A 16535-nucleotide genomic window follows, 5' to 3' on the forward strand; every position below is an offset into this window, starting at 1 on the left:
GTCAATGGTGTCCCGCTTTACCAATGTTAAAATCTGGTCACCTTACCCAAGTGGGACACAGGCCCCGCCACCACCCCTGAGCAACACCCCACCAAATCGCAGCCAATGCTGCCAAGACTCCATGACACAAAATGCGGCCTCCAGCCCAGCCTGGAAATGGTCGCTGAGGGCTCCAGGTAATGACGTCATGTAGCAACACCCAGCTTCCTCTCCCTAGCGACTAGCCTCCCTGCAGTTTCTTCAGCCCAAGAACACAGGTGGAAACATTTTACACTTTAACCAAATGTCTGTGTAGCATTTTCCCGTGCCTTATCTCATTTGATCCTCACAGAAGTCCTGGAGTAGGTAGATAGGAGCCTAGGTGGGATCCTATTTTCTTTGCATTAGCTGGAGAACAGAGATTTAGAAAGCTTAGAAACTTGACCCGACTGAAAAGAAGAAATGGTGGACCTTGAAAATGACTTCAGGTTTCCTCACTGTGCAGAATATAGTCAAACACTGCTGCAGTTAAATATTTTACCCTTTGTTCTCACTGCATGATCTATAATAATAATCTGCTTCGTGTTGATATTTACTGCTGTGTTGCTGACAATTACCTGAAAGAGAAGTTGGGATGCTTCACTGAACTGGAAAAAGTTTAGCTAAATCAGAAAGCAGGTCTAATTAAGCAAGTTCATTCTATATCTATAAAAGGCTAAGTTGACTTACACATGCATGATACACATAAAGCTCTCGCTGGCACTAATCACACGTGATGTTTTGATCTGTCATTGTCAATCATGAATTTGGTAGACACTTCTATTATAGAGAAAGGGTGAATAGCGATATTAAAATATTTCTTCTAATTAATTTCCTTTCAATGTGCATGAATTCGTGCAATTGGGCCACTAGTCTAAATACAAGAAGCAGCATAAGCAAAAGGTTGGAGTTGGGACTAAGCAAGGTATATTCAGAGGATAGCAAGGAGTTGGGCTACAAGAGAAATGAAAAGAGAGGATAAGTAATTAAGTTGGAAATGTAAGTTGATGCCATATTACTAAAGGTTACATATGCCAAGTTTAAAAATATGATCTCTTAAAAGATGCATAAAAAATAGAGAGCTGCTGATTATTTCTAAGTAGAGTGGTAAGACAATGAAAATAACATTTCAGTATAATTAATCTGAAGAATTCAAGATAAACTTATGGGGGAGAGGTGAAAGAAATTAAAAACAGAGCAACCAGTTAGGAGGTACTTGTTAAGAACCTGGGCATTAGCAGTCAGAAAGACCTGCTCTGCTACTTGCTAGCTGTGAAGCATTGAATAAGTTACTAAACATATCTAAGTCTATTTCCTGTCTGTAATGTAGGATAACAATAATGCCTACTTCATAAGGTTGTTACGTGGCTAAAAGAAATAGTACATATAAAAGCATTTACTATAGTGCTTGGCCTATAAAAATAGTCAACAAATGTTAGCACCTATTACCATCATTACAAATTATTTCAAATGTGAGGTGCTATGGAACTGGTGCTGCGGAACTGGGCAAGGGCAACAGAAACTAAAAAGAAAGGATGACTTGGAATGACATTTCCATAGATTCATGAGATGTTATAACTAGAAAAGGCCCCAAAAAACTCTTCTAAAAGCAAAATGGTCCCAGTTTAAATGTCAAGGATGAAGAAAAGAATGAGACAAGATAGCTCAAAAAATTTGTCTACAAAAGTATCCAAAGAGACAGATGTGGAATAATTATATGATATCAATATGCTTTAAGACATAAGCTACAATGAACTGGATACATTCCATGTGCCAAACACCATGCTAGATATAGTACATCTAATCCCCAGAACAATTCTGAAAGGTAGGTATTAGCTCAATTTTACAAAAGAGAAAATAGATGCTCAGAGAGGCTAAGTACTAGCCATATAACCTTGAGCAGGGTAAGAAGCAAAGCCAGGTTTGACATCCATATCAAAGCTGTTTCCAAAGCTTGTGTTCTTTCTATTACAATCAGTCTGAATCCCCTTTAATACCAATAAAAATTATGATATCACATAGACATATCTGTAATTATTTTTCTACATACCTCATTAAATATGGTGACCATAAACATGTCCAATCTCTTCTACATTATAAGAAAAATATAAAGGCATTCAGCATAAAAACAATAATGAAAATAAATTTTAAAAGCATTATGCAATGGAGAATCACCATACCTTCATGAAACATAGTTGGTTATACTATAAACTATAATATATTCAATAAAAGCACTAACAATGTTTCTCAATAAAATGCAAAATGGCATAGCTTTTACATCATTTGATTATATTAACACTAAAGGCCTGGTGCACAAAATTCGTGCAAGGGTAGGGTCCCTAGGCCTGGTCTGCGATCAGGACTGATCAGGTTCCCCGCCTCCCCAGCTCCCCACCTCCTCCTTCCCTTGCTGCCCATGCCCCACCACCATAGGGTTCCACCACCGCCCAGTTCCGCCCCTCCCCTCCACCAGCTCCTCCCCTTTTCCTCGCCACCTGCACACACGCAGGCACGCAACCACCATGCAGTTCCCCGGCCTCCCCGCCTCCTCGTTCCCTCATTCCCTCAGCGCCCTGCAGCCGCCACTGGTCACCCGCCATGTTCTGCTCTGCGCCAACCCCTGGTGGTCAGTGCACATCATAGCAAGCGATCGAACTCCTGCTCTCCTGGTCAAACTCCCAAGGGGACACTTTGCATATTAGCCTTTTATATACTAGTATATAGATTTGTCCCATACTACAATATCATTAAATATTGTATTTAATGATACAATAAAAATAGTCAACAAATGTTAGCACTATTACCATCATTACAAATTATGTAATGATGTGAGGGGTCAAATGTAGCCCATAGCCTGTTTGGTAAAGAAAGTTTTAAAGTTATTTGCAAAAAAATGAAACAATGCCACTCATCACTTTTTTTGAAAATACAGTTTTTTGACACCTGCCCTAGCTGGTTTTGCTTAGTGGTTAGAGTCTGCCCTCGGACCAAAGCATCTCAGGTTCGATTCCCAGTCAAGGGTTGCAGGTTCCCCACCCCATAGGGGCACATGCGGGAGGCAACCAATCAATGTTTCTCTCTCTCACCCCCTCCTTACTCCCTTCCACTCTCTCTAGAAATCAATGGAAAAAATATCCTCGGGTGAGGATTGAGAAAAAATAAAAAATAAAACTGACACCTGGCTTATAAAAGAAATACCTTACCACACATAGGAGAAGCATTTATATAAGATGAAACCCATCCAATGTTCAGAGTTATAAAGAATAATTCAACCACAGAAATAGAATACCCAACCTGTTAACAGTAAGGACCATAGGGTGGCAGGTGACCTATTTCTTCAATGTGTTTCTCCACAGATCTTTTCCCCAAACACAGGACCAGTATACCAGTTTCTCCATCAGAATGTTAATCTAAATTTTACTAGGATGAAAATACCAAGTATGCTAGAGTAAGTTAATTTCCTGAAACAATCTTTTCATCTGATTTCAAAAAAGTCAGAAGACACTTTACTAGGTTGGCCATCAAATTATGTAGTCAGGTAACTTCTGGACTAGTAGTTCTAAACCCTTTCTAATGGTCCAAAAGGTCAAAAATACTTTTCATAGTATTACTAAGACATGATTTGTCTTTTGCACTCTTATTCTTTCACAACTGTACAGTGGAGCTTTCCAGAAGCTATGAACTATAATATCTTAACAGAATGAATGCAGGAGCAGACATGGAAATTTTGATGTGTTCTATTATGCCAGACATTAAAGTTCTTTGCAAAAAAAATAAAACAATGCCACTCATCACTTTTTTTGAAAATAGTTTTTTGCCCGGCCAGCGTGGCTCAATGGCTAAGCATTGACCTATGAACCAGGAGATCACAGTTAGATTCCTGGACAGGGCACATCCCCGAGTTGGGGGCTGGATCCCCAGGAGGGGACATGCAGGAGGCAGCTGATCAATGATTCTCTCTCATCACTGATGTTCCTCTCTCTCTCCCTCTCCTTTTCTCTCTAAAATCAGTAAAAATATATTTTTTAAAAGAAAATATAGTTTTTTACTGAAAACGTTATGTTACATGTTAACATGTAATACTTTATTATTTGTGAATGAATTAAATATTTTTAAAATTTCAATAGATATAACTCAAACAGAAGGACTTTTGGGATCCTCAATAATTTTTTAAATATATTTTTATTGCTCTCAATAATTTTTAAGAGTATAAAACAAGTAGTTGGTTTGGCTCAGTAGACAGAGCATCAGCCTATGGACTGAAGGGTCCTGGGTACGATTCTAGTCAAGGGCACATACCTGGGTTGCAGGCTCGATCCCCAGTGGGGAGTGTGCAGGAGGCAGCCGATCAATGATTCTCTCGCATCATTGATGTTTCCATCTCTCTCTCCCTCTTTCCTCTCTGAAATCAATTAAAAAAATTTTTTTTAAGTACTAAGACCAAAAAAAATTGAGAACCACTTTATAGCCCTTTCTATATTTATGATGTGCCAAACAATTGAAGCATTTAACTTTCTAATTACTACTGAAGAGATGTTGCTGCCCTAAAGATAATTTCAGAAATTTGTCTTGATCAGAACAAAAAAGGTCCACATACAACCTTAAAATAATTGTATCCGCCCTAACTGGTTTGGCTCAGTGGATAGAGCATCGGCCTGCAGACTGAAGGGTCCCAGGTTCGATTCCACTCAAGGGCATGTACCTTGGTTGCGGACACATCCCCAGTAGGGGGTGTGCAGGAGGCAGCTGATCGATGTTTCTCTCTCATCGATGTTTCTAACTATCTATCCCTCTCCCTTCCTCTCTGTAAAAAATCAATAAATTATATATATTTTTAATTGTATCCACTAATTTAAAAAAGAAATCATTGATTACATCTTCCCAAAATAAAAACAGTAACAATGTCAAAACAAAAGTACTAGCTAACAGACCACTATCTACAAGCTTTGGACATGAAAAGGGCTAGAAGAGAGAGGGATGTCTTCGAACAGAAAGGGTCAGGGAACATACATCCTGGTAAAGAAGGCACCTAACCTGGGCCCCAAGCATTTATAAGATGTCAACCAGTAACCATTGGGAATGAAAGGCATCCCAGAAAAAGGAAAAAAAAAACATACATTCAAGGAACAGCAAATACAAAATAGCTTCCATAGAACTTATGATGGACTCCATAATAGACAGGAAAATTAGGTTGGAAGCAAAAATAGAGGGACTTCTATGACAGGATAAGCAATCTGGAGCTTTAGTCAGTAGGCAAAAGGAAGCCCTTTGGTAGTTTCTTTAAAGTCATTGGAAGATTTACCATTGGAAGGTAAATTATCAGGTGATACTTTAATGATGCTGTGGACTGGACAGAATAGAAACAGGGGACAACTGCCGAAGCCGGTTTGGCTCAGTGGATAGAGCGTCGGTCTGCGGACTCAAGGGTCCCAGGTTCGATTCCGGTCAAGGGCATGTACCTTGGTTGCGGGCACATCCCCAGTAGGGGGTGTGCAAGAGGCAGCTGATCGATGTTTCTCTCTCATCGATGTTTCTAACTCTCTATCCCTCTCTCTTCCTCTCTGTAAAAAATCAATAAAATATATTAAAAAAAAACAACAAAAAAAAAACGGGACAACAATTAGTACACTATCATACCAATCCAGGCAGGAAATATTAAGAGCTTGATCTGGGTGAGGAGCTAAGAAAAAGTCAGATACAGGACATGCTGCAACCTCTTCACTAATAATTTACTTAGTTTAAACGGTTCAAAATTTAATTTATTACACAAAACAAGGTTGATGTTCACATTACTTCCAGTAAAAATCATTCACTTCATAGGCAATTCAGCATATCCAAGTGTGCTTCCTTTTTAAAAAGCAGTTAGAAATAACTAACAATATTCTATATTAAGAAATTTGTCTTGATCAGAACAAAAAAAGTAATAAAGAACATCATATGCATATAACTCCAAAGTTTACTGCCATGGAATACACAAAGTTTGGATCAGAATTTTCTATATAACCCCATAAGACCCACATCATTACATAATTATAATAGTCCAACTATTCTTAAAATCATTTTTGGACAACTCAACTAAACTTGGCCAATATTCTTCTACTAGGCCCACATTTTTCAAACATTAGTGCCTTCTTCATTTTCTCCCCTCCTCCCCACTCACTTCTCCGCCCAACAAAATCCCTTTGTATGTCTGTAAGACAAGACACAGTATGATTCTAAGGCAGTTTGAATATATAATTCTTATAATAACAGAAATCTAAAATTATTAATCTTACTTTTTACAAGAGAGGAACCAATGATGTACTTAATTTCCGTTCAGATGAATGACAAATGCATCTAACAGAAATGATGCTTTATCATTGGGGGGAACAAAGGGGGAAATACACACAATAGATGGGTGGCAAATCTTACAAACTTTATGAAACACTGAAAAGCTGCAACTGGATTGTAGTCACAATTATAAAAGCAAATAATGAAGGCTCCAAAATGAAGGGAAAAGGAAAAAATTCCAAGTGATCATTAAGAGTGAAAAAGGTTGATTCAACATTAGTAAATTTTTAATATAGCATAATTTAACACTCTGTGACTAACTGGAGGGAAAAACAAAGAGGATAATTCACTGTTCACAAGGACCACAGGAAATAATTTCTGCATACATTCTATAAGGCAGTTATACTTCATTACACTTGCATGGTCGCAAATCCTTTCAAACGTTTCCAAAAATACATAGGCTTATAATAATTGAGATTCCCCAATGACACAATTTATTCTGTAGGTATAACTATAACACATTTTTAAAAGACCTAACGAATTCATGCTCAACAAAAATTGGGAGTCACAAAGGCCCTCTACTTACTCAAAATCATTACATAAAGCACTGTCCATAATTGCCAACACGGTTTGAACATCTGACAGCTAATAATTATTAAATGGGGTAGATTTTAAAGAAAAAAAATTACCCAACTTTTCCATTTTCCCTTCCTTTTCCTTCCCTACCTGATACACAAAATGTCTGTAAGGGTCTCAGACAAAGCTCTAAAGTAGAAATACAGTATATGTATACTTTATATGTCTCCGAACCTATCACATATATGTACACATCACATATATTCACACAAGGAAGGTTCTTCCCTTTTTAATGTAAGAATTGAGGTTACATCAAACCCTATCCCAGAAATTAAGTTAAATCACCACAAATTAAAGAGTAATAAAACATTGCACGTAGATCTCTCTGAGCGACTATATCCGAAGAAGAAAAACCTCGGACTAAGGCCATGACTGAATAAAAACGCCCAATCCCTGAAAATCACTAACCAGCATTAGGTTTCTTTAAGAGAAGAGGGGGGAGGGGTCTTAAAATGAATAATCACACAGGCAAGCCAGTTTCAGAAGTTAACGAAGGTAAAACCACGAACCAAATGAGACAAACGTAAGAAATGACAAGCTTTAAAGAATTCCCCCAAAGGGAAAGACTGGCTTCAAGACTGGGATATAATGCATCCTTTGCAAGTAGAAGAACCTTTAATTGAAAAAGAAAGAGGCGGGGGGAGGGGGAGGGGGCTGGGGGGAGGGGGACAAAAACCTGAACGACAAGCCAAGGCAAAAAAAGTAAAAAAAAAAAATTTTTTTTTCTTTTAAATTAAAAAGGTCGGGTCTCCCCTCCCACCCCCACTCCGACCCCCACCCCCACCCTCGCAGGACAATAGGGTCAGGGTCCTAACTGCAAACTTTAAACGTGTAAACCGGCAGCAGTTTTACTGCAGCTCTAACTGCAAAATCTGCCCCACATCCCAAAGCTAGCGCACCCAGGAATAATTCCGCCCTGAAGACATCACCAAGATATGGTTCAACACAAATCAGACCCATCACAAAATTCTTTGTTTCTCCCAAGTACCTGGAGGATCCATTTCAATATAAAATATCAGTTCTGTCGAATAGGGCATCATCACCTCCCTCCAGTCTGCGTCATCGCGGTCCATACTCCACACCGTATTGTACATCGCGCTGTCAGGAGCAGGTCGTCAAGAAATATATAGAAAGCATATATATATTTTTTTATCTGATACTTTAAAAGATATATATTTGTAAAAAGTCCCACTCGGAAATGTACTTCAGCGTTTCCAACGGCCGGGTATTAAGTCCAGGCAACTACCGGGACGGGGACGGAGGTCCTCCACCTCTCTCCTCTACCGAACCCAGCAAAATGCCCCCCGAACTTTCAATCGACGGGCTTTGCTCCCCGGGAGGTACACAGAGGCTGGGCGGAGGGGGGCCGGAAGGCAAAGGTGTGAAGCAGCGGCTTCCCGAAAATCCCTTCTACACAGTCTCGCTCTTCAGAGAGGAGAGCTCCCACCGCCTCCAAATCTTCCCGCGGAAGCCACTTTTGTGTCCTTCGGTAAATGGAGACGAAACAAAAGGAGGAAAAGAAAAAAAAAAAAAAAGAACCTGCTGGAAGCAAGGTGAAGAAGTGACAAAGGAAGGCATAAAAGGGGGGCTGGGTAGTGCATTCAAGTTTCGGGGTCCCCACTGGTCTGCAGAGAGGGATCCCCTCAGGGGCCGGCCTCGGGCTCCGTTGGTTCGGGCTCGGAGCCAAGCTGCTGCAGCCTCGGCCTTGGGGCCCGTTGGAGAGTTCAGTTAGCTCCGTTCGGCCGGGGGCTCCCGCCGGCTGCAAAGAGGCCCCGCCGGCGCCCGCTTCCCTCACGCTCTGCTCTGGACTCCAGTCACTAGTTTCATTTTAACGGCGCGGAGGGGGACACCCTTCCCCGCCTCCATGCTCCCCCGCTGAGGCGCCACCCAACCGCACCGGGCAGGGGACCGCCATCATTTCCACTGCCCGTTCCCCTCCATCCAGGCTTGACAGACTGGGGATTCTGTGAGGTGCCTGAGGAAATACTCTGAAACTCTCCTCCATCTCCGCGTTCAACTCTTCCCCCAGGCTCTCGGGGCCTCAGCGCCTTCAAAAACCCATCCACGCTCCACCCATCCTCGGTCAGAATGGTACGGCCCGGGCGCTGGCCGCACGCCAGGAGCCGGTGCCCCGAGCACGCGAGCGGGCGGGGGGCGGAGCGAGGAGGAAGAGCGGCTGGAGTGGCCTGGGATTGGCTGCTCCCGGTTGCTCGAGCCCAGAGCCTGCGTCTTTTGTCTGCCTCGCTCCGGCGGAGGAGCGGGAGACGGCTGCGCGCCCCGAGCGGACCAATCAGGAGCCAGCCGGTGCCGGCCGGTGAGGCAGCGATTGGTCGGAGCTCAGTTACTAAGCGGGACAAAGGCAGAAGGGGGGAAGAAAAGACGAGGATGGGGTGGGGGGGAAAAGAGAAAAGGAAAGCGCAAACGGCCGTTACTGACAGGCTAGGCGAGCGCTCGGGGCTCAGGCTGCCCGGAGACAGGCGAGGCTCCCGCTGAGGCTCGGTCCACCCGGACGAGTGAAGAGAGGGGGAGGACCGAGACTGGCCGCGGGGGAGGGGAGCGGACCGACGGGGGCGCTTGCTGTCACTCGGTGGGACGCGCGCTCCTCTGGTCCGTAGGAGGTCCCGGGGCAGAGCCCCTCCTCGCAGGCCTCTGCACCCCCTAGGCGAAGTTGTCGAATAAAGCAGAGGTCCCCAAACCCACTGGCAGGACCGTTGCCGCTCCGTGAGAGGATGTGCCCATGGCCCCCGGCAGCCTCCCCCGCGGCTACCTGAGCCTAGTCCCGGCTTCTCCCCGGGCAGTTAGGCATTTCTTAGTTTCTCTGCGCTTCCCACCTAAGGACTTTTGAACCCAAAGGTAACTCCCCACACCTGAAGTAGTGGAACGCCACAGCAGGCCCCTCCGCAAGAGTGCTCAAGCCAGAAAAGAAAAAAAAAGTGATTTCTGAGATAAATCACAGGTGTTGGTATCCCTAGCCAAAAGGGCTCTGTTCTGTTTCTCTGACAGACCCCTCTCCCACATACACCCAGTCTCTCGTCCACCCCACCCCAAGCCTAAAACTATGATAGACTTCAGTATGAAAAGGCTGAATATTTATATGCATTTCAGAAACATCTGATTAACTTGCTGGGGAACACTGAATAGTCAAAGCAGATTTGTATCTGTGTGAAGGTTGTGCCTGGAATTGCCATTCTGTAGACCCTACAATACAGTCTTGGGAGGCCAAAAACTGCTCCATTTCCTCTTTACACAGGAGCAACAAAGCCTATTGTGTTTGGGTGGACAACCTGAGTTAAGCCCTAGCAAAACCTCCTACCTTGAGCGGCTCTGTTATATTGATTCAAGCCTGTGGAAGAGTTGCCACATTCCACCTCGACCTCCTAAAGTGGTTCTGTCTTCCTTAAAGGTGCTCTTGAGTTGAGACAGTTCCTGGGAGCAGATTCTCAAAAGGTGTGTGGCCTGGGTATGGCGTCGTGGATTAAAAAGAGCCACTAGAATGAATGGACAGGGTTGAGCTGAAAAAAACACATTAGGATTCTTACATGCTTGCTTTCCTGCATTTCTAAAATCCAAATGCAATTCAGAAGCCAGATCAACTTTGTGACAGGGCACATTATTAATTGGAATGTTCTGAACCCTTCTTCTAGGTAGAAGAATCTGGAAAGTCAACTCTAATTTGTGGTTTGGCTTCCCAGCAGTCTCTCTACTTCTATATCTGGGAGCCAGAAGTACTCACATTTGATAACTCAAAAGGCAGAACAATCAGTCAAGGGCAAGTCGGTTTATTTTTGTTCACTGGTGTCCCTGTGCATTCCCAAACAAAATGAAGGTGAAGAGAGGAAGTGTGGAAAAAATAATGGCTTTCAGATTTCTAGAGCAGCTTTTGCCTGGACCACTTCTCATCATTTAGTGGCGGGGTTTCAATTTCTAATACACAGAGCAACCACCTAGGCCTTTCCCACAGCTAAGGCTTTGGGAGATGCAATAAAGAAGCAGCACAGTATATAATCTGCTGCTCAAGACTGGCACATGGAATAAAACTGTGATTCGACCTTGCCACCTAAAATTGTATTGACCCAACTGTCCAACAAATAAACCTTTGAATAAAAAACCTCCAAAGAATAACATTGATGCAAGAGGCAACGATGAATCAGGGGGAAGCACACTTCCTTGCAATGGGCTTGAACACCCTGCCCTGCCATGGTGGGAAGTGCCTGTCATATGATGCTGGCCTTTCTTTCAGTTGAGAAACAGAAGTGAGGTTCTGACTGTTTGTCACCAAATCGCCGCAGGCTCTTTGGCAACGGTATTAGCTCTGGTGTCCTGGACCATTTCCATCCTGGAGAATTATATTTGGCCTGGGTGTGGATTAAATTCAACTCTAAGAGCTCAAACTCCTGGGTCACAACCTGCTACTTTGGAGTTGTTTTCTTTTTCCCTTATGCCTCTCTCCTTTCTTTTTTCAATAAAAGTAGTCTTTGGTAAATCACAAAATCTGTCTGCCTTTATTTATATATCTGTGAAATAGGAGACTGCTTTCAGATTTATGCAAGCTTCTTAGTTTATTATGAAACACTCAGAGAATGGAAAAAAAAAAAGCCACTTAAGTACTTAGAATTAATAGTTTCTTTCTATACCTCCAAATGGATAGGGTTGTCCTTCACTTTTCACCCTGGTATGGTCTTGCTATGAAACTGTTCCAGTAAGATCCATTGCTCCCTCTTTATTTCAGAAATGGATGAAATATTTCTTCTGTGCACTGTATATAGGGTATGATCTCAGAGCTCTCTGTGCCAACAGAATCAGCCTGGAGCTCAGCCAGAAGTTCTTCGTGATTAAAGGTGTCATCTGAGCACACAATATTTTTTAAAAGCCTTGCAAAATGGAAACATACTTTTGTTATTTTTTAAGGTCACTAGCTTTAACCCCTGGACTGACTTCACTTTTAGGGAAGGATCACTGGCCTCAGTCCCCCTCTTATCCTCTTACCTTGACCACTTGTCTTATGTTAAGACCAAGTCCATGCAGCTAAATAAACTCAATAAATGACATGCCAAGAAAACTCTACAAAGTATTAGTTGCGGATTTCAGAACCTCCCCAATCATGTAAGGTAGAGGTATATCAAGTTTTGATGGAAAAGTTTGCCTTTAGAATGTAAAAAGAGCTGGTGGATCTTCAAGAAAGACATCTCACCTGAGAATTGATTGTTATCTCTTGAGATGGCAGTGTCCAAAATCATGATTTTTTCCATTTTTCCATAATGGTATACCTTTTACTTGGCATTTGCATTTTTTTTTAACTTCACCTCTACTTATTTCTTAGAACTTGCAAAACCATAATAAGGTTCATCAGATCAGCTCAAGGCACTGGGAAATTATGACATGAGATAAATGAGTGGTCTTCATATAAGTGTCATTCTTCCAGATGCTGCTAAATTCCTGGGCTTACAGACACTGTTTGAGGGCTTCCTCAGACCCATCAGCAAATGATGTAGATCTGCTCTGCCTCGCTCTCTCCTCTTCAGGTTCTCCTTTAGCTTTAAAGTTTAAAGGATCACAAAAAAAGCAAGTCTCTCCCTCTAGCCTAACATGCCTGCCCCCCCACACCCCCTATTTTTGGTGTTTGCCCTTTCAGCAACACAGGGGTCACCTGGATGGTATCTATGCCACTGCTGCAAACTTTCCCTCCATCGAGGCAACAGCTTTCAGCTTGGCTCTCACCAGGAGAGAGAAAGCAAATGAGATCCAAATGACAGGAACAATAGTCCAGGCTGTTTCACAAGGGCAGAGCACAAACAGGGCAGGCAGCTGGTGAGCTCTGTTACCTCATTTAATCTCCATCACCCTGAGGAGGGGGGGTTGTATTTTTATTCTCATTTTACAGATGAGGACATTGAGACCCAGAGCAATGAGGAGACTTGTTCAAAGTCACGCAGGCACTTAGTAGCAGAGCCAGGATTAGAGTCCCAGTTCCAGTCAGCCAGTTCAGTGCCTTTCCCACTACACCACACAGATTGCCTCTCCTCTTCCTTCACTTAGCAAATGTTTATTAATGCTTCCAAACACCGGGGATGCTAAAATGAATAAGACAGAGTGCCTAACATTGAGTTCAGAGCCCTCAGAGGAGGCCAACAAAGGAATAAATAATCCCAGGCATGTGATAAACGCTATAAGAATGAAACTGACAAAGTGCTGTGTGAGCCCCCAAAACAGTGAGTGATACTCTCTGCCCACATGCAGGTGAGTAAGGCTTCCTAGAGGAGGTGACATTTGGGCTGCCCCAAACTTGTATGCACCTGCTTTATTTTTTTTTTAATTTAATAAATCTTTATTGTTCAGATTATTACAATTGTTCCTCTTTTCTCCCCCCATAGCTCCCCTCCACCTGGTTCCCAACCCACCCTCTGCCCTTACCTCCCCCCCACTGTCCTCATCCATAGGTGTACAATTTTTGTCCAGTCTCTTCCTGCACCCCCCACACCCCTTTCCCCCTGAGAATTGTCAGTCCACTCCCTTTCTATGCCCCTGATTCTATTATATTCACCAGTTTATTCTGTTCATCAGATTTTTAATTCATTTGATTTTTAGATTCACTTGTTGATAGATAAGTATTTGTTGTTCATAATTTTTATCTTTACCTTTTTCTTCTTCTTCCTCTTCTTAAAGAATACCTTTCAGCATTTCATATAATACTGGTTTGGTGGTGATGAACTCTTTTAGCTTTTTCTTATCTGTGAAGTTCTTTATCTGACCTTCAATTCTGAATGATAGCTTTGTTGGGTAGAGTAATCTTGGTTGTAGGTTCTTGCTATTCATCACTTTGAATATTTCTTGCCACTCCCATCTGGCCTGCATAGTTTCTGTTGAGAAATCAGCTGACAATCGTATGGGTGCTCCCGTGTAGGTAACTAACTGTTTTTCTCTTGCTGCTTTTAATATCCTCTCTTTGTCTTTTGCTCTTGGCATTTTAATTATGATGTTTCTTGGTGTGGTCCTCTTTGGATTCCTTTTGTTTGGGGTTCTGTGCGCTTCCTGGACTTGTAAGTCTATTTCTTTCACCAGGTGGGGGAAGTTTTCAGTCATTATTTCTTCAAATAGGTTTTCAGTATCTTGCTCTTTCTCTTCTTCTGGCACCCCCATAATTCGGATGTTGGTACGCTTGAAGTTGTCCCAGAGGCTCCTTACACTATCTTCAAATTTTTGGTTTCTTTTTTCTTTTTGCTTTTCCAGTTGAGTGTTTTTTGCTTCTTTGTATTTCAAATCTTTGACTTGATTCTTACATTCCTCTAGTCTGCTGTTAGGTCTCTGTATAATATTTTTTTAATTTAAGTCAGTGTATGTTTAATTTCTAGTTGGTCTTTTTTCATATCCTCGAGGGTCTCGCTAAATTTGTCAGCCTTTTCTAGGAAATTCTTGAAAAACCTTATAACCGTGGTTTTGAACTCTATATCCAGTCATTTGCTTTCCTCCGTTTCTTTCGTTTGTGATCTGTTTCTTTGTCTCTGCATTTTCGCTGCTTCCCTGAGTTGGTAGAGTAGCTTTGTGTGCTAGGTGTCCTATATGGCCCAGTGGCTCAGCCTCCCCAGTTACCTGAGGTGGACACTCTTGGTGTACCCCTTTGTGGACTGTGTGTACAGCCTTGTTGTAGTTAAATCTTGATTGTTGTTGGTATCACTGGGAGGAATTGACCTCCAGGCCAACTGGCTGTGAGGATCATCTGTGTCTATGAGGGGAAAACTTCTGTGCTGGAGACAGCCTTATGAGACAAGACTTGCAAAATTGCAAAAGCCTCTGTGCTCAGCTTGGATGGGGTGGAGTCTCAGGGCTGAGCAGGCAGCCTTGGCTTCCCGTCAGCCCTGCCCTATGAGGCCCCTCGGTCTCAGTGTCCCTCGGTAATCGCTGCAAGCACCTCTGAGAGAAAACCACCCTTGAGTTTCGCCTGCTGCCAGACAGTCCAGTTTCTCCCCCAATGAATCTGGATTCCCAGATTCTCGCCCAGAACTGGAGTTCAGCACAGTTGGGAGCTTCTGTCACTGTCCCACTAGAGAAAGCCAGCGGCACACTCAGCAGTCAGTCCTCTCTGCGCACACTCGCGCGCGCGCCTCCAGACCTCTGCCTTTTGCAGCTCCCCTGAGTTTCCGTGTGCTTTTTTCTTTTCCTGACAGTCCAGATTCCCCCCATATGAGTCTGGGTCCCCAGAGTCTCGCCCAGAACTGGGGTTCAGTGCAGTCAGAACTGGGGTTCAGTGCAGTCGGGAGCTTCCTTCTCCCTCCCGCTAGAGAAAGCCAGTCAGGCACTCAGCCGCCTGTCCTCTCCATGCACGTGTCTCCGTGCCTCAGCGTTTTGCAGCTCCTCTGAGTCCCCGTGTGCTTTTTTCTTTTTTTCTAGTTGTAGAATTTCCACTCAGCCAGCTTTCCTGTGGTTCTGGATGATGTCCGTTTTGTCTTTTAGTTGTAGTTTTGAAATTGTTGTGCGAGACAGCAGTTTAAGTGTTTACCTATGCCGCCATCTTGGTTTCCTCGTATGCACCTGCTTTAAACGTGGTCTCTTCTCCAATCCATATGCTTAGCTCCAAGCCTGAAAAACTTTTATTGAAAGCTGACCCAAAGATCGGGTTACCAAAAAGTTCCTCGTCATCTTTAATCAGACTACAACCGCTTCCTCATCATCTCCGTGCCTGCCCTCCTCCAGTCCATACTCTACACAGAGTGATGGCTCTAAATTAAAAATCTTAACATAAATTAAAAATCTTAACATGACACTCCCTTGCACAAACCCTGCAGTAATTCGTTTAGCCTTTAGGATAAGTTTAAGTCTCCTAGCCTGTCATTCAAGGCTTTGATGATCTAGCCCCTGCCTATCTTGCCAGTCTCTTCTTACACAGTTCTTTGTCACTCCTAAGACTACCTATACTGAAGTACTACAATTCTCAGAACAGAAAATTTCTCCTCCATACAACACACTCCACAATAAAGTGGCAAACTCCCATTTGTGTGCAGCTGATCTCCCTGATTGTGCTCATGCAGCTCCCTGTGTTGGCCTCTGCACAACCCTTGATGCACAATGTTCAAAGTGTGTTTCTGGGTCTATCTCTCCCCCACCACCAGTCTTGGAGTTCCTCATGGATGGAGAGCTGTGTACCCAAATCATCAGTGCCCAGCACCGGGCCTGACACACAGTGGGGGTGTGAGTGTTCTTTGAGTGAATAAACAAAAGTTGTAAGAAGAAACTCAACTCTCCAAGAAGGTTCTAGGGCAGTCAAAGTTCAAGTTACCTTGATAATGTTTTCTGTAGTTCCTCAGCTGACTCCCATTTATTTAAAAGCACAGAAAGAAAATTTTAAAACTATACAGTTTTTAGTTACAGAACTGTGAGGGGCAGACAGTGACCCTTCTTTCCTACTGGCTGCCTCTAGGGTCTTTACCACAGACAGTTCCGCTGCCCTTTTATTTTATCAGCTGTGAATTGTTTGCAAAATTCCAAGCAGCTTGTAGGAAATTCAGGAAAACTCAACAGCAAGCAGAGAAGCTGGTTTCATTTTCCAGCCCAGCTCATTTCTGAAATGTAACACCATATAGGGCTTTGAAGTATGCTCACTTCCTGTGGTCATTATT

The 16535-nt window shown here is 43.0% G+C and overlaps 1 protein-coding gene across 1 annotated transcript in view; it reads right to left on the reverse strand.

The window, feature by feature from the left end:
• LOC307102813 (phosphatidylinositol 3-kinase regulatory subunit gamma) overlaps positions 1 to 8734 on the reverse strand; it is a 91155-nt gene extending 82421 nt beyond the window's left edge. Inside the window, exon 1 of the mRNA XM_079776496.1 lies at positions 7913 to 8734. Within this exon, the coding sequence (XP_079632622.1) occupies positions 7913 to 8018 (106 nt within the window). The 5' untranslated portion in view covers positions 8019 to 8734. The remainder of the gene's footprint in view (positions 1 to 7912) is intronic.
• Positions 8735 to 16535: the final 7801 nt, after the last annotated feature.

This window comes from Cnephaeus nilssonii (assembly GCF_951640355.1).
Source record: "Cnephaeus nilssonii genome assembly, chromosome: 7".
NCBI lineage: Eukaryota > Metazoa > Chordata > Mammalia > Chiroptera > Vespertilionidae > Cnephaeus > Cnephaeus nilssonii.